Raw genomic sequence first — 25,941 nt, 5'->3', positions numbered from 1 at the left:
GTTTTCTTACGACAGTGCAGACTGTCGTCTCTCTTAGGGTGACATCTGAGTTTGTTAACTGAACTCATTTTCATCTGAAGCCTACATGACTCAAGGCAAGTTCATATAGCACACAAGTGCTTCACAGAGGCATGGAAATACATTAAAAATAAAATATTAAGAAGACGTTATAATGGCATTTAAAAGACAATAAAAACAAGAGCACAAACAAGAAAACAACTAAAAAATTAAAAAGAGGTTGTGTATATAATTTATTGGAATACAATACAATACAATATCTCAAGCCCTGATTCAAATGAGCTGAGAGTTTGAGCAGAGTTCAGGTGTTCAGGAAGCTTGTTCCACAGGTGATGAGCAGAGAATGAGTAAACCTGTCCTGGATTACATTATTAACATACAAACATTTCAAGTAATGACATTACACACTTTTTATTGGTTTGAGTGCACATGTTTTAGTTGACATTCTTCCCTTAACATTCGACTCCAAGTTAAGCTGGAAAATTAGGCCTCTGATACAGGCAGGCAGGAAGTGGAAGAAGGCCTGCTTGGGTCAGGAGTGGAGTCTGCCTTTCAGAGTCCATTTAAGTTAAATCATTTGGGACTTGAAGTTTTGTTTGTAAATAGTTTGATTTAAATCTTTGGTAGTGTTAAGGTTAATTTTCTATATGGAGTTAACTGTTTATTCCTGCCTGTGTGTGTGCCTGTGTCTAAACCCCCCTTGTGTCCTTTGTCAGTTTTGATGAGTTCAATATATGAGTTTGATGTTTAAGTTGAAGGCCCTGGTTAAGAAATCATTTTTCTGTAGTTTTCCTATTTTTGTATTTTGAAAACTTTATTTATTATTATTATTTATTATATTTAAATTATTTGTAAATAAATTATTGTTTTGTTATTTTTTGCTTTACAACCCTGGTTTCTTGAGCCTTACTTCTCTGGTCCCTGACAGTGAGGTAGACTCCAACATACCCACAGTTATATGAAAGACTCCTCATTGAATGATGGAGCAGGCACTGAATAATGTTGGACTTTGATACTGCAGCCACAAAGCTGCAGAGGGTATGCTGGTATGCTTACAAAACTGCCTGAGTCTCTGTGGATGACAGGAAGTCCCCCTGCTTGTTCTTGACATTTACAGGCCACATGTCTGTTCGATGTGCTATGGATATTCATGCTCCACACATGATGACAGTTTATGTTGACCTTGGACCTTTTTCTTTCTATGGCTCCATCAGACCAGAATCTCTTTCTCTGAGATTTAGAGATGTTGGTGCCAGGCTAGATGTTTTCCCCCTATGTCAGTCTTTTGCTATTCTAGCCAGCTGCTGGCTGAGAGACATTAGACATGAGAGTGGTAATAAGTGTATTCTCCAGCAAACACTATATACTAAAAGCCAGAAACTTCTTGTGGGAGGCCTGAAAGACGGATGTCTATTGAGATTACATCTGAATTGAGAAGAGAATCAAAGAACATCATTAATGGAGTTAATATGCAGAAAGAGTTATAATACTGCACTAGTAAAAAAAATAAATAAACAAAATCAATGAGACTGACTTCCAGTAAAAAAACATCAGCATCAGATGTTTGTATAAATGCTTGTGTTTACATTTAACAAAGTGACCTCTAATGGCTTCATGAATGACTGGTCTGTCAGGAGAAGGCAGAGGTTACATGACATTGATGCTGGCCGTTGAACTACCAGTAATCTATGTTGGTTTCTAATAAAAATAATGACCAGGGTCCTAACCTTAACCATCTAGTTGTTTTTCACCATGATGACAAAGGTTCCTGAACTATAATGTAGTTGTTTTTAACCAAACATCAGCCTCTGGAGCTGAAAGAGGAAGCCAACACTGAAGAATCAAAAACTGCAGTCACAGCCTGATACAAAAACAGTCTTGGTCTCTAGAGCTATTTACTCCTTCATGGCAACTGTTTATATAACTCACCTTTTTACATTTAATTAAGGCTTAAAGTTATGGAGAATTGAGGGCATGGTCTCTTTTAGGTGGTTGAGCATATGCTTGCCACAAACCGGCATGTACCGAAGTTTCTCTTTGACCATATTTGGATTCAGACACTGCCAAGATGGCGATAGTGGAGCAGCCCATCTTTATTTACTGTCTATGTTTTTAACCACTAACTCCAGCCAAGAGGTAGAATAACCAAACTTAACCAAACCGAAACTTAATGAACCTCATACACAGATGAGGAGCTGGTAAAAAATAGTTTGTCAATTAGTTTGGTTTGTTGTGTGGTAAATATTAATTTCTCTTGAACATTAAATAAGAAACACCTTTAATTTGACTTTTACTTTAATTTGAATGCATTCTGAAAAACAAATAGAAGAAACAAAGAAGCAGAACAGCAGTTTTGTCTGAAAATCACTCACATTACACAAGCATTACAGTATAGTAAGAGTTATTATGCCCTATATAGTGGACCCGGAGTATCCCACAATGCATGATGAAAAGTAATGTACAACTGATGGTCTCTAACCAAGCAATATAGACCATCATGCACTGCACTCACACTGACAGTGACTTACAAAAATGGCAGACAGAGAATACAGCCAGAGCAGCTCATCACAACACAAAGGCAAGTTTATTCCTATAACACACTTCAAGAACAATAAGGTAATTCAAAGTGCTTTTCACTTTAAACACACAAAAAAAAAAGTATAGGTGTAGAACACATTCTAAAGATTATAAAGTACAATTAAAATAGTTATGAAAGAGTGTGAGAGATTGGACAATAAAAATAAGCTAAAATATGAGAATAAAAGTACCAGTGCAAGAAATGAATCAAAGGCTCAAATTTAATTTAATTAAAAGCAGCAGCAACAGAAAAATATTCAGCGATTTAAAAGAACTGAAGGTAGCAGCAGACACAAATTTCTTTTATTTATTAATTAGAGAAAATACTCTCAGTATTATCACATAAATTCCTGCCTGTATTTATTATGGATGATGAAAAGTAATGTACAACTGATGGTCTCTAACCAAGCAATATAGACCATCGTGCACTGCACTCACACTGACAGTGACTTACAAAAATGGCAGACAGAGAATACAGCCAGAGCAGCTCATCACAACACAAAGGCAAGGCAATTAAAACTAACTAGATCAACGTCAGTTGGATCCACCAACTCACGTTGATCTGGTTAGTTTTAATCGTGCATGAGAAGAGGTATTTCCTCTAGACAGTGAGTAGTGAATGAGGGAGTGATTTCGGACACAACCGAAGACCGAGACGGTACAACTTACAGATGTACCCTAAACGCCTCACATACACATGGCTACACTCTAGCTACAGCACACATCATCAGGGGCCCCACTTTGGGGCTTGGGGTGGTAGCAGAACACTGTTTAGTGTCTTTATGACAGGTTTAAGAGGGTATATATTTGTCACTGCAAAATATGCCAACATGAGGGGCAAACATGAGGGGCCCATTTTCCCCATTGGGGGCCCCAAACAGTTGCCTTATTTGCCTCTCCTGATGGTGCACCTCTGGTCATACTTGACACTTTACACTTAATCGTAGAAACATGTCACCTGCTGGTGTATTAAAGTGTTTGGAAATAGACTAAATCTGACTGACTGCTGTTTTCATAAAGCCCTCACTTTATTTTTGGTGGCCTGAGGAAAGATATTAGTGTATTTATTCACCTCCTCATGCCCAGGGCTGCACAGAGCTTTATTTATAGACAGTGGTCCTGGAAAAACTCAGTTCTTTTCATGTAGATCACATCTCCTGTCTGGCACAGGATCCACCCCACAGGTTTGTTTGGGTACCGTGCACCAGGGTAATGGGCTAGGAAAACGTCTATATCGATAATATCTCCCCCCGTGTGGCCATTCCTCCTTGCTGTCCGTAGCACTGCACTCGAACCGTGGACTCTCCAAATGCATTAGCCTCCAGGGAGAAAAGAGCTGCCTCTTGCAGATATTTAATTTTCAACAGAGTGGAATCCAGTAAAAGCAGGTAAGAGTGGAGAGTGTACACAATGTAAAGTCTTCATACTCACTCATCAGCCTGGAACTGTAAGATCATCATGACAACATTGAGACAAATGAGTCTGACTCTTTGTTTTGCAAAGGAACATTAGCAGTCCTACAGTGATTACATCCTCATTTTATTCAGTAGGATGGAAGAAGGAGAGACAGCCCTTAAACCACAGGTCCTGGGTTCATACGTTTTACCCACTAAAGTGCCCTTGAGCAAGACACTGAGGCTATAGCTCCTCAGACTTTTCATAAGTGAGGAAGGGCACTGAGGTTCAACTGGGTGCTGTGCCTCAGAGTAAAAACCAGAATGACCTTGTGTTGACCTTTATTAACAATCAATAGTCTAAAATTTATTTTGTTTGATGACTTGTGTTTTGAGGGCCATAGCAGCTGAAATGATCTCAGTGGACATTATGAAGTGGTTTGCATTAATACAAGAAGTAGCTGTCTGATGAGCACCCCAGCATGTACTGTTTTGGAATATACAGTATGTTTATTCCTCCGCATCAGGGACAGTGAGGACCAGAGGTATTATGTTTTCAGGTTGTCCGTCCATACATCTCATTCTCGTGATGTGATATCTCACTAACGCCATGAGAACTTTTTCAAAATTGGCACAAACATTTACTTGAACTCAAGGATGATCCAGACTTTGTGTCATAAATCTGAACTCAATCAGAGAAAACGATGAAAAGTCTTTGGCCTTGAGATGTCATAAAAAAAGAGTGAGAGAAACATGTTGGTCATTTTGTAAAAATATTTTATGCAACAATTTAAAAGTAATAACACACAGCAAAAGACATTCAAACCAACATGAGTGACTGGGGTGTGTCCTGTGAGCCCCGAGCGTCCATCCAGTCCTCCACCATGTAAACAGAGTTGAGAGAAGCTGCTGCAGGCTCTGCCTCCACCTCTCCACGCTGTATGAGACATTCCTCAGACTACTGAATAAATTATAAAACCTACAAAGATGGAGGAGTTGACCTATGGTAAACTTAACGTGAGGAGATTTTCAAGCTTTGGGGACACACCCCAGGTATGAAAAGACCTCTTTGGCACATAAACTGTAAACAGAACAGCAGTCATTACAAAATGCATTTTTTTTTATACACAGCATCAACAGATTAAAAAAAAAAAACAAACAATCTTTAGAAAAAATGATTTGGCAAATGTGACCGTCCCCCAGCGATAACACTTGTCTCAGTCTGCAAGGCGTCCGTGCAAAACCGCGTCGTTGTGGCTACTGTTAGCACGCCGGAGAGAGCAGGGTGTAGGGCGTGGGGTCAAAATTGAAAGGAGAGGAAGAGGGGAGGTGGGGGTTATTTGGGGGGGTTCATTTTGAAGTCTAAACTGGTTTGAGTCCTGTTTGTTCATTCGTGTCTCTGGTTTTAAACTTTGTGTTTGTCCTCCTCTGGTGTGTGTGACAGCTCTGTGGTTCACCAGCCAAAGTCTCTTTAGTGCAAATAGGCCGTCAGCCGCTGCCTCCTCAGAGAGGGGAAGGTGGAGGAGAAGGTCATTTTCTTGGTGGAAGTGAGGCTGTGTTTGGTTTGGCACCTGGGACTGGTCTGAAAGCAGAGGGGGGGAAAAAAGAAGAGCTTAAGGTTAAAGTGATACAGAAAACTGACAATGGCTGGTTTTTATTCAAGAAGAAGAAAAAGTCTGTTTGTGTTAATGTCAGAAAATCAACAAGCAAAGACAAAGCTTCACTTAGGTGCTAAACTAAGATGGTGAACGTGGTAGAGCAGGGGCGGATGGAACATAATTAGCTTTGCAGGTATGTGTATATGTATATCGACAGTTATTGGTCATTGCACATGTTCCTTCTGTCCATACTAATCCTGAAAACATCACCTCCTCACAGGCTTCCAGTGGAAGAGATGGATCAAAAAATTTCTCCAGAAATCCATCAGCTGCAGATGATGATGCCTTTTTCTCTGGACTCAGACTGCTGAAGACTCATATTAACTTTAGTTATTTTTACACAGCGAGAGGTCACAGATGGTATGAACAGTAGGAACAACTACTAAGCTTTTCAATGTACAGTACAGAGGGGGATGTGAATGTGTTAAGATAGATCAGAAAACATGTGAATTGATGCTTTAATCTGATGGTGCAATGGAATTGACAAATTGATAAGACACTAAAGGAGGAGGATCACCAAGAGAGGAAGGACATGTGACACAGATGCTAGACTGGAACAAAACTGTGAACATTTAACCTTTAGGCTTCTGGGAAAATGCAACCTGTCATCACAAATAAAGGTGGACATACAAAATGAAAAAAATGAAATGAATAACAGAATGGAATCTGACTAATGAAAGTCTCAGCACCAGAGAGACTGGTTCTGATGCATTCTGTTTGGAACCAGACTTCTGCAGTCTCTGAACCGCCAGATGTTAGACCAGCAGCTATGCTCAGTGTGAGGTGTAATGTGGCATTTCTAGAGTGAACTGGACATTTGGATCTATCTGCAGATTACAAGAACAGGAATCATTGAACCTGGAGAACAACCACAGCCCGAGTCATCCTCTGACTGCAGCAGAAGACATGAAATCTGATTGTTGAGTAAATGCATCGTCTGTAAACTTCATGTGCTCAGCTCATAGTCTGAAAAGCATGACATGTAAAGACAGGAGTATTATGAGGCAGGATTCCTCTGTCTTTCACAAGTGGATTCAAACAGCTACTTGTGAACTGGATGATCAGTTCCTAACACACTGTTGTGTTGTGGTTCACTCCAGCCAAGTGTGTGTGTGTGTTTGTGATTGTGTGTCAAGAATCAAAAACACACCCATTCAAAACAAAAGAACAGAATAAATCAAGACTGACGACAGGACTGAAGCCTGTGAGCTAGCTTGGCATGAGTGTAGCGCTACATTCAAAACGCTACACTTTGCAGAAAATCCATCACACAACAGGGCCATGGTTTGAAACAGGGTTCACCAAAGGATGATGGGAAACTAGCAGAGACAATGTGGCCAAGAACTATTTATTATTTTATGAGATTGTTCATGACTTCCCAGCTGTACAATAATAATGTCTCATGATTTAATTGATTAAAGAACCTCTGATGAAAATCAAGTGTTGAACCTTGTTAAATATATAATGTTTTTATATAATACAAGATCAGTATAATAATCTGTCAACACCATGACTGAGTATTTCCACCTTGAAATGCAGTGAGCCAATGACAGATTCAGGCAGCCAGGGTTTCATACATCCAAACCTCAGGTACCAATCTTGTCAACTTATGGGGACAGGGAGCGGGGCTAAATAAACCTGAAACTTGGTCAGTACAGAGAGAGAGAGTTAGCATTAGCACAACCACTAACACTGTGTCAGCTACAAGCAAACAAACAGCATAAACAAATAAAAGTTGCTAACTATGGTAACCGTTCCGATACATTTGCTAGTCTCTGATTCTGGTCTCAACAGACTCCTGATCTGAGTCTGGGTCTAACATGTAGCTGAATCTCTCTGATGTTTCCTCCTCTAACCATCTTGATACTCTCTAACCCTTTCACTGGAAAATGTTAACTTGTCAGTACGGAAAGTTTTGCACTGGCACAGCAAGAAAAATATGCTAATTATGTTAACCATTCTGAAAAGATTCTAACTACACTAACCGTTCTCAAAAGACGCTAACAATGCTTCTCATACTCTTTCACCTGTTAACCTGGAGTAAGCAGGTGGTGAGCGGGGCACAAGGCCTGATCCAGATTTCTCAATCAGGAAGTAAGAGGAGGTGAGCTTCAGACCCAGTTTTTATGCGTGAAAACCATGTTAAACTAAACATTAATCATAATAAAGGATGTTGATTAGGAGTTTAAAACATGTCTGGAGGAACACCCTCTGAGTTCAGTGTCTGCAGATCCTCCAATAATACAGATATCATCACTCGACTGTCTCTGCTAAGCTCAGCTGAGCCTGGTGTTTGCAGAGTGACTCTGACACCAGATATTACCTTTGCACTTGATATACATAGAGTTCAGACAGAGAAGTTTAGGTTGAGGACAAAATAACATAAAATATTTTGGGGTATTTTATGTCTTTATTTGACAGCTAACAGTAGAGGGATAACAGGAAGTGAAGACAAGGAGAAAGATATAAAATGACCTGCAAGCAAATGTCCCTAATCAGATGTGAACTGGGAATATCATGGTTCATAGTCATCACCTTGAACCAATCCAACAAGGGGCCCTCACTTTAAGTCTCGAGTTAAAACTGGGTGCTGAAAATAAACTGTTTTTACCTGGAGTCTAAAGTGACGACAGATTTAATCAGATTTAGTTCAGAGTCCAGACTGAGGACTATAGTTAAGACTCAGGCACTACTCACAGTACCGATGTAATAATGCAGTAATGACCACTGTGGGTCAGAACGTCAACATGCTGACATTGTAACAAGGTCTCTAGTAGACTTAGTTTTGGGAAGAAAATCCCTTTAGAGTTTTTAATTTAGATGAAGTTGAGTCATCTTATCAAACTGCTGGTCCAGTTACTGAGGTGGGCCCACCGTACGGTCCAGGACCAGGCCTCAGGGAGCCTGAGAAATTCAGCCTTGTGAAATCATGATATGTTTTAGTGTGAAAATATCCACAGTACCAGAAACATTGTGTGTGAAGCATTTTGAATTATGACGTGATTTCAATGTTTTTTTCAATGATTATTTGTGTCGTGGCGTTGTGTCAGTGTTGGCAGTGTCTTGTCTGTGTTGTGTCAGTGTTGTGTGTTTGCCCACCTGAGAGCTCTGAGAGGGGGGATGGCTGAGACTTTGCCCACAGGTTTGGGTCCCACGGCTGGGGGCATCATGACCAACAGACGTGGAGACGGTTTGGAAACCGCAGGTAAGGCTGGACTCGCTCTGAGGGAGGCTCCTCTGGCCGGGCTGAGGGGGAGGGGCCTCTGAGGAGGGAAGGGGGACAGTCTGGGCTGCAGCTCAGACACCAACTGAAACAGAACAAACAGACATTTAGATTATTTAACATTCGGAGAACAGAACTAACAGGTTAGGTGTCAATAACCTGCACTTCAGTATTTAAAATGTAGAATCTCATTAGAAAGGAAACCTGTTTAAAAAGTAAAAAACTGTTTTCCTGAAGGAAAAATCATCTGTTCTTTTTTGGATCAGTGCCAACATGGAACTACACTAAATCCCTGGCACATAGGCCGAGTAGGGAGTAGGACTCCAGTCCAGTCTGGACTAGATCCAGGACATTTCCTGAATCTGTTCAGCTAGCCGCTAAGAGGATCTTCTGTCGCTCTTCACACAGGTAGTAGATAAAGAATTACCATTACAGCACAGCTCTGAGATCAGATCACAAAGTAAACTTGCATGAAATATTGGATATTTGACAAACAAGAAAAAGCACTGTATTGAGAAGTTGATCTAATTTAAAAGGCATTTTTACACTTCAGAGGGGCACTGATGAGAGCACAGGACTAATCAATAGAAAGCAATCAGATAAAAACATATTGTGGTTTTATTATTCCTTCAAGGATTGGGAGAAATCTCTAATTTATCTAAGAAGTTCTTGGACTCAAAGTCCAGCAGGTTTCTCACTAGCTCTGTGTGTTTGGAAATTACACAAATTATGAATTTAGCTGCAGTCAAGTCTACAACCTCATCCCTCGTAAAAAGGAAGTGTAACGTTGCCATTATATTTTGGTATATTTGTATTAAAAAAAAGAAAAAAAAAAAAGTACAAATCAGCTATTAGCAGTTTGTGTGTCCATGGATGTACAGACATCGCTACATCAGTGTGATATTGAAGAAAACCTTCTTGTTTCTGTGATTCAAATTAATTGATGCTTATAAACAATGAACACATTACACATATTGATATGTAATTAACACAATATGTGTTATAATTCAGTAATTCAGTAATATGAACACAGACATGATGTGTGTCAATTTGAATTTCCGCTACGGGGGATCAATATTACATTTTATCTTATCTTAGTAACAACAGGTCGGTCTTTGTTTTGAGTCATCCAATAAAAATATAGCAGATTTCAGGTAAACACTCCTGCAAACTGAAACTAAATCCTGCAAGGTTGGATGGTGGTTCCAGGTGGACGGGCTTGGGGCATGACAGAGCAGTGGTGACACACAAATCAAAGTTCCAGAAGTCCTGATGGCTGGTTTTAAGGCTCAGCTACTGAAACAGGTGTTGGTAGGACAAAACAGATGACTTATTTGCAGGAATGAGGATGAGCAGGTGAGCAGCAGTATAGTTCAGGTTTATACACAGGTAAGTAGTCTCTTGGGGTTTGGGGTGGGCCCAGGAGCCGGGGGTGGAGAACCATGGGTCAGGTGAGTGGAGCGAGGTGACTGAGCTCACACACACACACACACACACACAGGGGAAAGTTTGTGGACCCGGAGGCCAGGGCTGGCGGTACCGTTCTGTGGCGCAGGTGAGTGGAGCGGGTTGGAGAAGCTCACACACACAGGTAAGAGTTTGTAGGAAAGCAACGGTACCGTTAGGGAGCAGGCTGGAGACGTCGAAGGAGCAGGAGGATCGGAACCAGGTGAGCAGTCAGCGGGGCAGACAAACCAGGAAGGAGCAGGCAGGCGGGTAATCAGAGCCAGACGAAGGATCAGGAAACCAGCAGGGAAGTACTCACAAGACGAACCATCGAAGACCGCTGGGTTGACGAAGCAGGAGTCTCTGGTGGTGAAGATCCCACAGGTAAGACGGTAGGGAAACTCACGTTGCAACGTGGAAGCTGGAGAACGCAAAACAGCCAGAGGGACAAGCAGACGGGAACCAGGAAGTGCACAGGCAGAACTCGTGGTCAGGGACAGAAGGCTGAGGCGTTTACAGGGGCAGAGACGAGGCAGGATGGTCAGAGACGGGCAGAGTCGATATCAGAAAGTCAGTCCGGAGATGAACGCTGGAAAATCTTGCATGAGTACAGAGAACAATGTGGCAACGAGTGAATGAACCGGGGATGCATATATACTGGCTTGATGAGTGATGAGATGCAGCTGAGAGCCCAAGGTGGAGCTGAAGGCGCTGATGAGGTAGATGTGGCCGGCCGGTGGGTTGAGACGGAGGCGGGGTAAGTGGAAAAACACTGAAGCAGCAGGTGAAGGCAGAGCAGGCTGTGACAGTTTTTGAATACAGGCTGTGTGTATTTCTCTGTGGACTGAACGCTTTTACCCTTTCACAGTATTAATATAGAACCTAGCCCTGCTTTAAATCAAACAACACATGGGCATCTACCTTTTCATTTCTGTGGAACTGTCCAACAAAATCAGCAGCTGTGGAATACATTTAAGGTTGGGTCTGTTTAGTCTTCTTTATGTGCGGAATTGGGATTGGATTTATGTCTCTAGGGGAGGTGAAGGTAATTTTAACATTATCTGCGCTGGTCAGTGATTTTATTTTGTTGTATGTTATCATAATGTTTCACCTCCATCCCTGTCATAGGGTTACAATTCACAATTGTCTTTAAGTGAACTGGTTTGACTTCCTGTAATTTACACTTACATCCTTGTATTTAAGTGGAAGTGGGAAATGTTTTTTGCTGTTCTGATACATGGAAACATGTAAACACCAACATAAACCCCTATTTGATGACAAAAAAATAAGTATTATTAAACACCCTGTTGTCCTGTCACCTTCAGGTACAGCTGAACATCCACATATGTTACACAATAACTCTATAACATTATCAGGTCTTGACCTGACTCTGTAAAGTGCCTTACAGAGCTGGAGTCAGGATGTCGTCAGCTTAGCTGATCGTAAAGACTGGAAGCAGGGGGAACAGCTAGCATGGTTCTGTCCAGAGTTCAGAAACAACCACTAACCTAAACAACAGTCTCTCAGTACTTGTGTGCTGTGTCTCTGACTGGATACAGGTTCATTGGTTTGTTCTCAAACTACAAACTTAAATTTTTACATTTTGGTCTTTAATCAATGTTCTTTCATTCAACTCAGCATTTTAACCATCAGGAAAAAACAGCATTTTAACTATACTATGAAAATAACAATACCCTGAGTTGAATCACTGAAGAGCACAGAGAATGTTTCATGTCCCATCTCTCCCATTCATACAGGATCTACTTCATGTTACCTTGTATATTAAATATTCTCTGACTTGTCCAGAGGATGTTTCAAGACCTACATATTAGAAAATGTGGTTAAATAGAGATTTAATTAAGAGAGGTCTGGCTGCCTAACAGCTTGTGGAAGAAGACTGAGGTTTAATTATCTTTAAGAAATGTAATTACATTTTAATATCAGAAGACACCTTTCTATCTCTAAATGTGAAGTTCTGGTTTCTAAGGATCTGTGGCCCCCCTGCCCAGATGTTGCTCTACAGGTTAATGACTTTTACATTATGTGAATTTTAAGCTACACTTTAAAAATTCAGTTGTTTGACTACATAAAAAGGGTCAAAAATGGTCTCACCAGTGGGGCTCGAGTCGGGTTGAGGGGCAGAGGTTTCTTGGGTGGGCTGAGTCTCTGTGGGGTCGCGGGTGATTTGGGTGGGGCCACTGGGGGTTTGCCAGCAGGCAGGGGCGGGCGAACCGCCTTGAGGTCCCGGGGACCACCCTGAGGAGACTGAGCGGGTCTCAGAGGTCGCACAATGTTGACTGGCTGGGTGCCATTAGGTGCCAGGCCTGGTCTGAGAGGCAGTACCTCTTTGCTAGTGTGAGGAAGCTGGAAACAAAGAAGACAAGAAGAAAACCTCAAAGTGACTTCTAACCACATATTTATTTCTTCCTGGTACAATTTCTGAATATCTGATAATGAATCATGTCACTCATGAGGACTTCACATCCTAATATTTATTGCAACAAATTACACAAAACACAATTATTGTCTGTCATTTCCCAAACATATGGAAGTGGTCTACATTTAATGTCATAAAGAAAAAAAAAATCAAGGCACTTAAAGGTTCTGTCAACGAGATTTTAAACATTAATACTATTTTCTATGTAAAGATATGGGGGAGTACGGATGTCCTGGGCAGAGAACGAAGCCACACCCCCTCTGTGTGTGTTGTATGTATGTGAGTCCTTCCTGTTAAACCGTTGGCCCTCCCCACGTTTATAAACGCACAGGCTCCACCCACAGGTGAGACGATACAGTGCAGTGGTCAGTATGCACTGACCACTGCATACTGTGACCCTTTAGAATTTCCTCCACTGAAGAAGAACCACATTTTCATCTAAAAAGTCAAAACATCCATTAAGTCTTTACCAGCTCCATCAGTGTCATTCGTGTGGGCGGCCCCAGTGGATCAGTTCAAGGCTGAATTTCTGTCCCGGTCTGACCATGGAGCCAATACTGGTTTTACTGAGAGGAGAACCCTACAAGCTGCTAATGGGTCCAGCTTGATTCAGAACTGGTTTTTCTTCTCCTTAATGTGTCAGTAACTTGATGCTACATAATGTGACATGTCTTTTTTCATTAGTGACGGCTACAGTAGACATAGACGTTAGCTAACCTACTGTAACCAACATTATAAATGTGTTCAGCAAATGTTGCCATCACTAGCTGGCTGTCAGCATTGCTGTGGAGCAGCTAATGGTTGTGGTTAGATTGTTTTTGTTGGCTCTCATGTAAACAGTAACGTTATTCAGTTGAGCTTCTTGTTGTGTGCTTAGTGGAAAATTTCACTGAGCTTCAACACACTGACTGAGAACGTGAAGGGAGGGGAGGGGGGTGTGTGGCTAACGAAGCGTTTGTTTTGGTCTGAGATGCAGATGGTCTAGTACATCTAGTGGCAGTGACAATTGTTTACAGAACCTTTAATATTGACTAAATATAAGTGCTTTTTTCTTTTTTTTTCTTTTTTTACAAACAGCTAGTTAAGCATCTATCATTAGTCATCAATCCCAACTGTTACTCTTAATATAAATAACACTGAGCTGCATTGTGTGTATGACAGATGCTATGATAATCATTTACTATGATTATTCATCACTTCCTTCTTCTTGTCTCGTTAAATGTGCTCTAACTCTGAGCCTCTAACACAGACAGTTAAATAAAAGCTATAAAGGAGGTAAAGATAACGACGTGAAGATTGCTGAAGGCACAGGGAGTGTCATGGATGTGGGAGGAGGCCAACTCTAAGTGGTGACACAATATAACAAGCTGCAGTAAAATTAGGTCATTTAATATGAAAGTCAACCTCATGGATGATCCATTATTCTCTAAAACAAAGCAGGAGAAACAGTCACCACCCTGCTCATTTCTTCCCTTCCTTCCTTTCTGTACCACACACACTTCCCACTCACCCCCTTGTGGCTGCTGGCTTTGTTGATGGGTCCGACCACCTTCAGGTGAAAGGCAGGATTCAGATGGCCGTTCTTCCCTTTCTCCACCGATGCCTCCGTCCTGAAAAGAGAGAGAGGACAGACAGAAAATAAAGCACCTGAAAGCTGCTTCATCACTTCTCTCCATCTGACATTGATTTTTTTGGCCCAAGTTGGAAAAAGAGAGGGAAGAGAAGTCAACATGAAGTTTCTCATCCAGCCTGATGTGAGAGGAATGAGGAGGTGAAAGAGGAACCAGAGGATAAGGCTTTCAAACGAGTCAGTTTTTTCAGTGTGAGCTGCTGGGTTTCTTTATATAATACTGTCAGGTCTTGACCTCACTCTAAAGAGCCCCATACAAATAAAATTGAATTGGACTAGTCCCTCAACACTGCGGTATACATATCATGTCCTTGTAACTGAGAAAAGATGAAAGTGAAACTGACATTTATTCTTTTCCTGGTGATGCTTCCTCAGTCTCATGTTTGTGGGTTGAGTATGCAACCGACGTCACAACATGATTAGCCTAGCTTAGCATTAAAGCTCTATATTTCATATTTTCATACTACACTGTGTTTTAAGTGTTGATCTGTAAGAAGATATATTTGTGGTTTTAAGAACCAAAAACCATCTCTAGTTTTTTCTTTCCTCTCTCAGGCTTCTCTCTGGAGCTCTAGTAACAACATGTCAGGGAGCCAATCAGAAGAGAGGAGGCGCTGAGCCTCTCTTCTGATTTGCTGACAGGCCATGGAACAAACCAAAAACAAGCAGTCGCAGCCATTAAGTCTTTTTAATCATGGGAGCTGCTCAGTCCTCCGCATTATTATGGTTCATTCAGTTATCGCCATGTAGCAGCAGTTCCTGTAAAATCCTGCTGACCCAGGATCATTGATATCTTGCCCATCTGTCTGCGTTTAGAGGGTCAGGGTCTTTAAAACGCTGGATCCTCTCCAGACACGTCTATTCTGTAAATCACTAAGAAGACCTGAATTTCCAGAGTTCAGTGTTATGATGAGGCTGTCTCTCAGGGTGAGATATATGGCAGCACTCAAAGGAAGCTCTGGGGTTTATGAGGACATGGATTGTGTTTGGTTGTGATGGAGGTGAGCCCCAGCATTAAGCTGCATAAATGCTGGGGGGGTCTTTTTTGCTGCTAGTGTTCTCAGGACGAGCCTTCCTGTAATCACCTGCTACCATCCTCTCCACTGTCGCCAGACTGTGTGTGTTTAAACAACTTTCAGAGGTTTGGATATGTGTCCATCTTATGTTTTACAGGGATCTATAACACTTGTTGGAATTAAGCTTTTATTGCACTTAACTTAACTGCAACGAGATGTCAGCCAGTCTCTGCTTTCCTCAGTGTGTTGGTGTGTGTGTGTGTGTACGTGTGTGTGTGTGTGTGTGTGTGTGTGTACAGCAGAGACTCTCACTGAGCTGAAACTCGTGCACATAAATGAATAAATCAAATATTTAGTTTTGATTTTTTTTTTAATTTGGTTTCTTGGTCCTGTTGGGGGGACAAGTCACCCTATCTTTTCTAAATCAGTGTTTCTCAAACTTTTCAGACCAAGGACCACTTAACCATGAAAATAAAACTCACGGACCACGTAACTCATCAAACATCTCCAAAAGCAACAGTGCTACTTTTGTAGCAAGCTATGCGCAGAAGAATGTCACCTGGGACAGGTTTTTTTATAGGACAGTGAAAAGAGACAGGAAACACGACGATAGAGAATTGGTGAATGGCATGCTGTATAATGCCCGACTAACCAGGGCTGAACCAGGTATTCATTTCTAAATTGGCGCTTATGGTGAGCGTCCTAACCACTAGGCTATTGTGCCACCTAGGCTCAGAATAGTGTTTTAATTATGAACGACCCCTGTGCCTCACACACTGCATGGCAACATGTGGTGCAATTTACTTAGCATCAATATTATCACACTCAGAAGAATGGTGGTCAGATGTCATCAAACACATCATAAGTCTCAGTCATGGTGGCGACATCACTAGTAAAACTTAACACTTGCCTCTTGTGTCCGTTATGTCGGAGGTTTCATCTGATTTTCTGTTAACTGATCATGGCCTGTATTCACTAAGCATTTTATCTTACTACTAAGAATACTCCTAAGTCACGCTAAATGTTTTAAATTAAAAGTTTTCTCTGAAGTCCTATTCACAAAGCTGCTGAGACCAACTTCTGGTAAGGAAAAGCGAGAGTGTGACTCCGTTACTATGGCTGACATCAATTCTCATGGACGAGCTCGCTGTGCTGGTGAAAATGCATGTGCAACATCCCGCAGTAATAATAAAAAAAAAAATTTAAAAATGAATAATAACGGATTAGGTGCTATTTACAGAGTACAATCTCCAAAACGCATCTGTATGATAAGGTTTGTGTCGACCTGAGAAAATTTAATTTTACAATGAAAACGTACATTTAATTCTCTCAATGGAAAAAATAAAACAAACAAAAAAAAAACTAGCCTCTTCCTAGACTACCTAACCTAATCTAACAGGCAGCCTATTAGCCACAGTCTGTTGTAGCTGTACCTGTTGTAATGTAGCTGTGATCACGGCTGTGGGTTGAGGTGTGAGAAGATTTCCACTGTCCCCCACCAAGTGACATCCAGCCGAAATATGATCCTTTCAAACAGCTGCCTCAGGTCACTCTCCATTAAGATCCATGAATCGCGTGTAGATCCTGAACACTGTACAACAATGTCTAAAACTGTACAGGCAGCATCCAATACAACCTGTGTGTGGATGGTATGATTTTGTTTTCCTGTTTACAAATACCTCCCTGTCTTGTGATGGTGCAATAATTTTTACATGTGTTCCATCTATGGCACTGATTACACTGAGTAGAACAACCATGAAGCTGCTTTATTCCTATGTAGTTGTTGAACATGTAAAAGAAATCGTATGAATTGTCCTATGATGTCGAGAGCATTTATTGTTTGGTGAATATATCGGCTTTTCTCTGTTGCCAAGTAACGCAGCGTTGCCATACACTTAATTTCCGCACTGATTGGGTTGTTTCAGTTCCTGGGAGATGTTATTGCACCTTCATATACTCAACAACGATCATTATTCCCGAGTTATTGAGTTGTACATTTTAAGTAATGCAGCATCGTTTAAGGTTTCCAAAACACTGTGAGGTGGAATGACAGCAGCCCTTTTACGATTCTTAGTGATTTCGTCTTAGTAAGTTAAGAGTCCTCTCCACTGCTTCTAACTTCTCCCAGACTCAGGTGCTACATTAAGCGCTAAGTGGCTTTGTGAATTACTATTAGTACAAAAAATGAGGAGTCCTAAAATCCTAGTTAGGAGCTATTTTTAGCCTTAAGATGCTTTGTGAATACAGGCCCTGGTCTTAATCCTCTGCTCCATGACCTTGTCCATTGTCAGTGTTTGATAGTTAATCTGCTGATAACTGGCAAAATTTTGCACAATCCCAGCAGGCAGGCTAACTGTTAGCTTCATCCATATTTCCTTTCAAATGTCATGCTGCATTTTTGACGTAAATCATAAAACATAAATTGGAAACTGTCACAAACCAGTCGGTTACAGTGAAGTCCTACTACTCTCTAACAGGCTTTGTGGTCACTCAGTTTGACAGCTTGAGAAACACTAAATTTAAAGCATGAGATTTTAACAAATTTCCTCGCGGACCACTCACTTGCAGACCACACTTTGAGAAAGGCTGATCTAAATCTTTGATCTGTAAAACTTGATTAAACATTGTTTATGACAAAAAAGAAGCAGATCTTCACATATGAGAACTGGGAATCAGTGAAAATGAGTTGAACTATTAACTGGTTATCAAAGAGCAGCTTCACCTCCTTTCGACTGATAACTCAATTAATCATCTAATTGTTTGTGTATTGTATTACTGTCCGATTTGTTTTGTTCTGTATTGCTTCAGGCTTCAGTCAGGTTCAGGTTTTGTCATTTACTTCTCTGTCTGACTTTCAGTTTTCTGCTCACTAACAAGTGCTGGTGAGACAACAGTGTATCATGGACAAAATAAAACAAATATTGCTTGGGGGAGAGAGACAGACAGACAGTACTTGTTGCTCTTGTTCTTCTCTCTTTGTGAAAGCCACTTGTGGTAATAGGACGTCTTTATCCTGTAGCAGTAGAAAAGCAGAAGCACTGCAGGCAGGACCACCAGGAAGGCAAACAGCAGCCCCACCACCAGCCCCACCTGACCTGTTGACACACATACACACACACGGTTACATGTACACTGTTATCCCTGCATTGAGTCATATTTTGCTGGATATGTGGTATGTTTAAATGGATAACAATGTTATTCATGTATGTGTGTACATGCTTATGTTGTGTCAGGTTTCTAATCACTGTCAGTGCAGATGTGTCTGGCCTGTTAATGTCTCACTGATGGTTACTTCTACAGATATTCTACAGACCGTTAACAGACCTTCTATGGATGTTCTACAGACCTTCTATAGATGTTCTACAGATATTCTACACACCGTCTACAGATGTTCTACAGACCTTCTACAGATGTCCTACAGACCTACATATATTTTACAGACCTTCTACAGATGTTCCACAGACCTTCTATAGATCATCTACAGATGTTCTACAGATGTCCTACAGACCTACATATATTTTACAGACCTTCTACAGATGTTCTACAAATATTCTACAGATGTCCTACAGACCTACATATATTTTACAGACCTTCTACAGATGTTCGGCAGACTAATACCAGGTATATTAACTCAACAGATGAAGATAACAGTACAATATCCACTTATTTTATTTTTCACTTTCATACATTTTGCGGACTCAATCACTCAGAGGCTTACCAACCTCCACACGTCCAGTTTGTAAGTTAAATTTTCTGTTATAAATGTGTGTGTGTGTGTGTGTGTGTGTGTGTGTACACTCACTGTCATACTGGATAGGTCCACTGTCCACACTGCCGCCAAGTCCTGGCTTTTCACAGAAGGGTGGAGCCCAGCCTCGATTACAGTGGCAGTTCCCGTTACTGTTACACACCTGCGCACACACACGAACAAGACATTTGTATATGTGGTTTTCTGTTGGGTCTCAGTATGGTCTTGTGTGGATGTACCTGCAGGTGGAACAGTGAAATCAGAAGCACTGATGTGTTGTTTGCTGACACTGCCTGTGCCTCCCCTGTCTTTACATGTTCACCTTATAAACACAGACTACAAGCACGGATATCTTATATTTGAAATGCGTGTCCATTATCTATGTATAATGGACCTTTGATTGTAACCATAATTTCTGAGTAAACTGCCTCCAGGCCCTGAACCATCAGAGGCCCCAGGTCTTTAAAGTCTTATGCACCACTAAAGAAGAACATAAACTGAAATGCTATTAGTGAAAGTAAGATGACTCCTATATATCTGTGTTATACTTAGTCTTGCACCTTTCTTAATTCAGTTAATATTATGTGTTCACATGTTATACCATAGTGCATTTGTTTGTAATCAAATTGAAAAAACAAATTAAAAGAAACCAAATGCAGTGTCTGTGTTTTTACAATTGACTGTATTATTAAATACTGAGTCCTGCCCTGGGACCCCCTAACAGGTTAATCAGGTACTGGTCTGCATAACGGATATATTGACATGAACAACAACACACAGCATCATTAAAGGAAAGTTCAACTAAAATGACCCAACAGCATCAGACATTTACATTTACATCTATTCATCAGACAAGAGACTTACCAGTGAGGGACATCACCAAAAGCTGCACCTTGGTGTAAGGACTAAGTACATCTATTTAATAAGTGAGTGAGATAAAGTAAAGAAGTGCAGGTGAAGTTCATAGTAAGAGCTAGTTAGAAATGTTAGGGTGTTAGAGGTGTTAGGAGAGGAAGTGCTCTCTGAAGAGAAGAGTCTTCAACAGATTCTTGAAGATAGAGAGGGACACCCCTTCTCTGATAGAAACACAGACCAGAACAATCAGAGAGAGACTGTCTTGTGTGAATGGATGGTGATGACAGTCCACATTCCTTGGAGGACAAGGCTGAAGTCACTCTGAAGGCAGCATTAATGACTGAATCTGATTCAGGAGGTCATGGGTAGACATGGGAGGTCGATGAGCAGCAGAGTGACATGTGACCTTTTAGGCTGATTGAAGACCAGACATGCTGCTGCATTCTGGACCATCTGTGAGGGTTTCAGGGTGAGACGCTGAGGGGACATCTGTAAATTGTAGCATCTACCGATTATTAGCATGTGAGGCATTGAATTGACATCTGCAGATTGCAGCATCAGCCAATAGTCTGCATGTAGGGGTGGGGGAGGAGGGGTTGGGGTTTCTAGACTTCGATGGACTTCTTTGCCTGGGACCCCCAAAGACTCTAGGATTGCAACTGGCAACTATGCTGCCATGTTTTATTCTGAACCTTTACAACAATGGGCTCTGAATTCATTACCACCCTGATTCACTGACTGGCTGCTTATCCATGGCATGCTGTTGTATTTAGATCCAGTCGTGATGTACAGAACATGATTTTTAAGAAAAAAAGAAAACCTTCACAATTGTGAGGGCTTTTCCTTTTTTTTTTTTTTTTTTGAGTGGGACATAAGGTTAATTTTTGAGACTCAGTTTGAGAGTCAGAATGTGACCTGAACTGGAAAAACCCTCTTTTCTCCACTACATTTGTCAGTTAAATACCTCCAAAAGTTTATAATTGTCTTGTCTTAAAGTTATGAAAAAATAACTTTCAGCTAGAGATTAGCATTTAAAACTTAATATCTGCAGACATCTTGTGTAGTTCACCACCTCTAAATGGAGGAGAAAATACTGCCATGCTCCAATTATATTGAAATGTAATTATCCTATTGGTGATTAACATGCCTATTTACCCCATTAGCACTCGGTCGACATGAAGGGCGCTCAGATGTTTGCCAATTCTTATCGCTCATTTATGGAAGATTCAGAAGGCCTAGTGTTGTTTGTTTGTGAAAAGCATGTTTAAAAGATATTTCTACATCATATAAAGATAAGAAGGGAAAAGCTGTGTGAAATGAAAATGCCATGACCTGGATTTAAACACACCATCATTGATATATAACATATTCTTCACCCTGCTAAGTCTCCAGGGCCTGTAATGTGTTTTAAGCTTTTTTCTCTTCTATATAAGTTTTTTAAAAGCTGAAAGACTGAGAAGTAAGTGATACTTCTTCTGCTTATTATTCCTTTATTTGTATGAACATCCATGTTCTCCAAAAGCCTGAGGATCACTGGATGAATGAATCAAATGATGAAGCTAAATAAAAAAAAAAAAGCATCCTAACACAGGAAGAGCTGGGAGGAAGGGAAAACTGTCTATTTAGAATAATCCTGACTCAAAGCCATTTCCATTATCCATCTACTGTTACACTGAGAGGAGGGAACACAAAAGGGACAAACAGCATAAAACAACAAAGCGAGGAGAGAAGTAGAGGGGGATTAAAGGAGGCAAGGATGTGTCTGGTGTTTTTCTTCTCGCTTATATTTCAAATCCTAATCAAATAGCAAAGCCTGACGAGCAGTACGCCTGTTCCTTCTGCAGTAGATGGGGTAAACAGACTCATTCTTTTTTTTTTTGGGGCAGTTTTTGCCTTCATTCAAATAGGGACAGTGAGAGAGACACAGGAAAGTTGGGCAAAGAGAGAGGGGATGACATGCAGCAAAGGGCCATGGGTCGGACTCAAACCCATGGCTGCTGTGGTAAGGACTGAGCCCAAGTGGTACGTGCTCTACAATTTAAGCCACGGGAGCGCCCCGAGCTTCAGTCTTCTAAGGTGTGAAATTTCAGTTGAGGCGAGGTTTGCTTCAAATGGTCATGGTCAAAAGAAGCTGCAGGGCAGTTATAACGCAAACTACGCCACGCCAGTGAGGGGTTAGACTTGTATCGTTCTGTACGTATGAAACTGGTGTTGGGCTTACGTCCTTGTCGCACTAAAAAGTCGAACAGCAAACTTCATTCACATGCTAACATTTGACTTTGGAAGTAGTGCTACGCTACTACTGTAGGTATTAAGCTAGTCAGCATTCATGCTAACATTAGCAGCTTATGTTAGAACAGACAAAGGTCTTTGTTTTTAATTCATTCCCTCTGTTTGATGTTGTATAATTGATCATGTTTTGGTAAGAAGCCTCACATTGATACGCTCCTGATCGCCCTGTTAAAGTTACTGCAGTACACTGTTGTTCTGGACAGGATGTGTTGTATTAACAAAGTGATGAAAACAGATTACATTGTTGAATTTATTGAAGTAAAACAGTAGACATTTACTCCTCCTTGAACCGTCACCTTACCGTGGTGGAGGAGTTTGAGAGCCCTAATGACCCTAGGAGCTATGTTGTCGGGGGCATTTTGCCCCTGGTAGGGTCTCCCAAGGCAGATTGGTCCCAGGTGAAGGGCCAGACGAAGAATGGTTCAGAAGATCCTAATGATGAGAAATATCAAGAACCGAGTACCCGGCCCGGAGGGACACCGGGCCCTGCCCTGGAGCCAGGCCTGGGGTTGGGGCCCGTGGGCGAGCGTCTGGTGGCCGGGCCTTGACCCATGGGACCCGGCCGGGCCCAGCCCGAACCGGCTACATGGGTTCGTCTCCCAGTGGGCTCACCACCTGCAGGAAGAGTCAGCGGGATCTGGTGCAGTGTGGATTGGGCAGCAGACCAAGGCGGGGGCCTTGGCGGTCCGATCCTCGGTTACCGAAACTGGTTTTTGGAACATGGAACGTCACCTCTCTGGCAGGGAAGGAGCGGGAGCTTGTGGAAGAGGTTGAGCGATACCGGCTAGATATAGTCGGCCTCACCTCGACACATAGCGTCGGCTCCAGAACCCAGGTCCTTGAGAGGGGCTGGTCTCTCCTCTTTGCTGACCGACCACCACCTGGTGATGAGTTGGATCAGATGGCGGGGGAAGACGCCGCGCAGACCTGGCAGGCCCAAATGGGTTGTGAGGGTCTGCTGGGAAAGCCTGGCGGAAGAACCCCTCAGGATGATTTTCAACGCACACCTCCGGCAGAGTTTCGATCGCGCCCCGAGGGCGATGGGGGACATTGAGTCCGAATGGGCCTTGTTCCGCTCTGCTATTGTTGAGGCGGCTGTTGCAAGCTGCGGCCGCAAGGTAGCTGGGGTCAGTTGTGGCGGTAACCCCCGTACCCGCTGGTGGACACCAGGGGTGGGGAAGCCGTCAGGCTGAAGAAGGAGGCCTACAGGGCGTGGTTGGCCTGTGGGTCTCCGGAATCAGCTGTCTGGTACCGGCGGGCCAAGCGGAGTGCAGCCGCGGCAGTTGCTGAGGCAAAAACTCGGACGTGGGAGGAGTTCGGTGAGACAATGGAGGAAGACTATCGATCGGCTCCAAAAAGGTTCTGGCAAACCGTCCGGCGCCTCAGGGGAGGAAGGCGGCAACTCTGTCACACTGTTTACAGTGGGGGGCGGGGAGCTGCTGACATCAACTGAGGATATAGTCGGACGGTGGAAGGAATACTTTGAGGAGCTCCTCAATCCCACCAACACGTATTCCGTGGAGGAAACAGAGCCAAGAGACCTGGGGATGGATGATCTAATCTCTGGGGCAGAAGTCGCCGAGGTACTGAAACAACTTCGCGGTGGCAGAGCCCCAGGGGTTGATGAGATCCGCCCTGGGTATCTCAAGGCTCTGGATGTTGTAGGACTGTCTTAGTTGACACGCCTCTGCAACATTGCGTGGACATCGGGGGCAGTGCCTCTGGAGTGGCAAACCGGGGTGGTGGTCCCCATCTTTAAGAAGGGTGACCAGAGGGTGTGTTCCAACTACCGGGGAATTACACTCCTCAGCCTCCCTGGTAAGGTCTATGCCAGGCTACTGGAAAAGAGGGTTCGGTCGATAGTTGAACCTCAGATCGAGGAGGAGCAATGTGGTTTTCATCCTGGACATGGAACTGTGGACCAGCTCTTTACCCTCGCTAGGGTGCTGGAGGGAGCATGGGAGTTTGTCAATCCAGTCCACATGTGTTTTGTGGATTTGGAGAAAGCTTATGACCGTGTTCCCAAGGGCTCCCTGTGGGGGGCACTACGGGAGTATGGGGTGGATGGCCCCTTGTTAGTGGCCATTAAGTCCCTGTACCAAAGGAGTGTGAGTCTGGTTCGCGTAGCCGGCAGTAAGTCGGACCTGTTCCCGGTGAGGGTTGGACTCCGCCAGGGCTGCCCTTTGTCACCGGTTCTGTTCATAACTTTTATGGACAGAATTTCTAAGCGCAGCAGGGTGGTGGACGGGTTTGGGTTCGGTGGCGGGAGGATCTCGTCTCTGCTTTTTTGCGGATGATGTGGTCCTCTTAGCTTCATCGAGCGCCGACCTTCAGCTCTCGCTTGGGCGGTTCGCGGCCGAGTGTGAAGCGGCTGGGATGAAGATCAGCACCTCCAAGTCTGAGGCCATGGTTCTCAGCCGGAAACGGGTAGATTGCCCGCTCCGGGTCGGGGGGGAGGCTTTGCCTCAGGTGGAGGAGTTTAAGTATCTCGGGATCTTGTTCACGAGTGAGGGTAGGATGGAGCGGGAGATCGACAGGCGGATTGGGGCGGCGTCAGCAGTGATGCGGGCGCTGAATCGGTCCGTTGTGGGGAAGAGGGAGCTAAACCGGAAGGCGAAGCTCTCGATTTTCCGGTTGATCTACGTTCCAATCCTCACCTACGGTCATGAGCTTTGGGTAATGACCGAAAGAACGAGATCACGAATACAAGCGGTCGAAATGAGTTTCCTCCGCAGGGTGGCCGGGCTCAGCCTTAGAGATAGGGTGAGGAGCTCGGTCATCCGGGAGGGACTCGGAGTAGAGCCGCTGCTCCTCCATGTCGAGAGGAGCCAGTTGAGGTGGTTCGGGCATCTGGTGAGGATTCTTCCTGGACGCCTCCCCGGGGAGGTGTTTTGGGCATGTCCCACCGGGAGGAGGCCTCGGGGCCGACCAAGGACACGCTGGAGGGATTATATCTCTCGGCTGGCCTTGGAATGCCTCGGGATTCTCCCGGAGGAGCTGGTGGAAGTAGCTGGGGAGAGGGCTGTCTGGAACTCTTTGCTGAGGCTGCTGCCCCCACGACCCGGATCCGGATAAGCGGGAGACGACGAACGAGCGAAGTAGACATGTACATTATGCTTAACTGGCATGTATATTATGTGACAGGAGTTTATTCATTTGTGTCGTCCACACCCCCAGCCAGTTGTACTGCTGCGGCTGCTGCTGGTATATATTTGCTTTTTATATGATCCGCTCTGTGCTCTCAATTGAGCCAAAAATCAGCACACAAAAGGAAGAAATGTATATTTTATAATCTTTGGTTTGATGACAGCTCCTGTTTCTGCACGCTGTGTTTCAATCAGACTTTCTCTGTGATGCTGAGTAACACCATGACAGCTGCCTCACACAAAAGGAGACACAAACTTTGAAAAGCCCTGGCTAATGTCTCTTTCTCCTGCTACAGACATGGACACATGTCTTGTCTTGCACTGTGTCTGCACTGCTAACATCAGTTTGTAGGCTACATGGCTAATTAGACAATCAGCTATAGCTTCAAAACTTACCTACAGTTAGTTTAGATGCTAAATGGTTTCATCTGTACTCTTAAACACCACTGCTAACAACATACTGTCTTGTGCTGGGTTGTTAACTCAGCTGTCAACCAAATA

At 42.9% G+C, this 25,941-nt stretch overlaps 1 protein-coding gene across 3 annotated transcripts in view; it reads right to left on the bottom strand.

Moving 5' to 3' along the window:
• Positions 1–4,749: 4,749 nt before the first annotated feature.
• The window catches only part of adam19a (ADAM metallopeptidase domain 19a), a 243,658-nt gene continuing 222,466 nt past the window's right edge, over positions 4,750–25,941 (bottom strand). The window contains exons 18-24 of one of the 3 annotated variants that reach the window (XR_008826671.1): positions 19,202–19,310; positions 18,353–18,494; positions 14,264–14,363; positions 12,429–12,680; positions 10,636–10,679; positions 8,747–8,955; positions 4,750–5,571 (exon numbers count right to left, since the gene is read on the bottom strand). Coding sequence is in view for 2 of the 3 variants with exons in the window: in XM_056369934.1 (XP_056225909.1) it covers positions 5,520–5,571; positions 8,747–8,955; positions 12,429–12,680; positions 14,264–14,363; positions 18,353–18,494; positions 19,202–19,310 (864 nt within the window). In the remaining variant the exon portion in view is untranslated. The other 2 variants (XM_056369934.1, XM_056369935.1) reach the window with 2 other exon arrangements.

This window comes from Seriola aureovittata, chromosome 23 (genome assembly GCF_021018895.1).
Source record: "Seriola aureovittata isolate HTS-2021-v1 ecotype China chromosome 23, ASM2101889v1, whole genome shotgun sequence".
Classification (NCBI taxonomy): Eukaryota; Metazoa; Chordata; class Actinopteri; order Carangiformes; family Carangidae; genus Seriola; species Seriola aureovittata.
The sequence above is the reverse complement of the archived record's forward strand: the minus strand, read 5'-3'. Positions and strand labels throughout refer to the sequence as shown.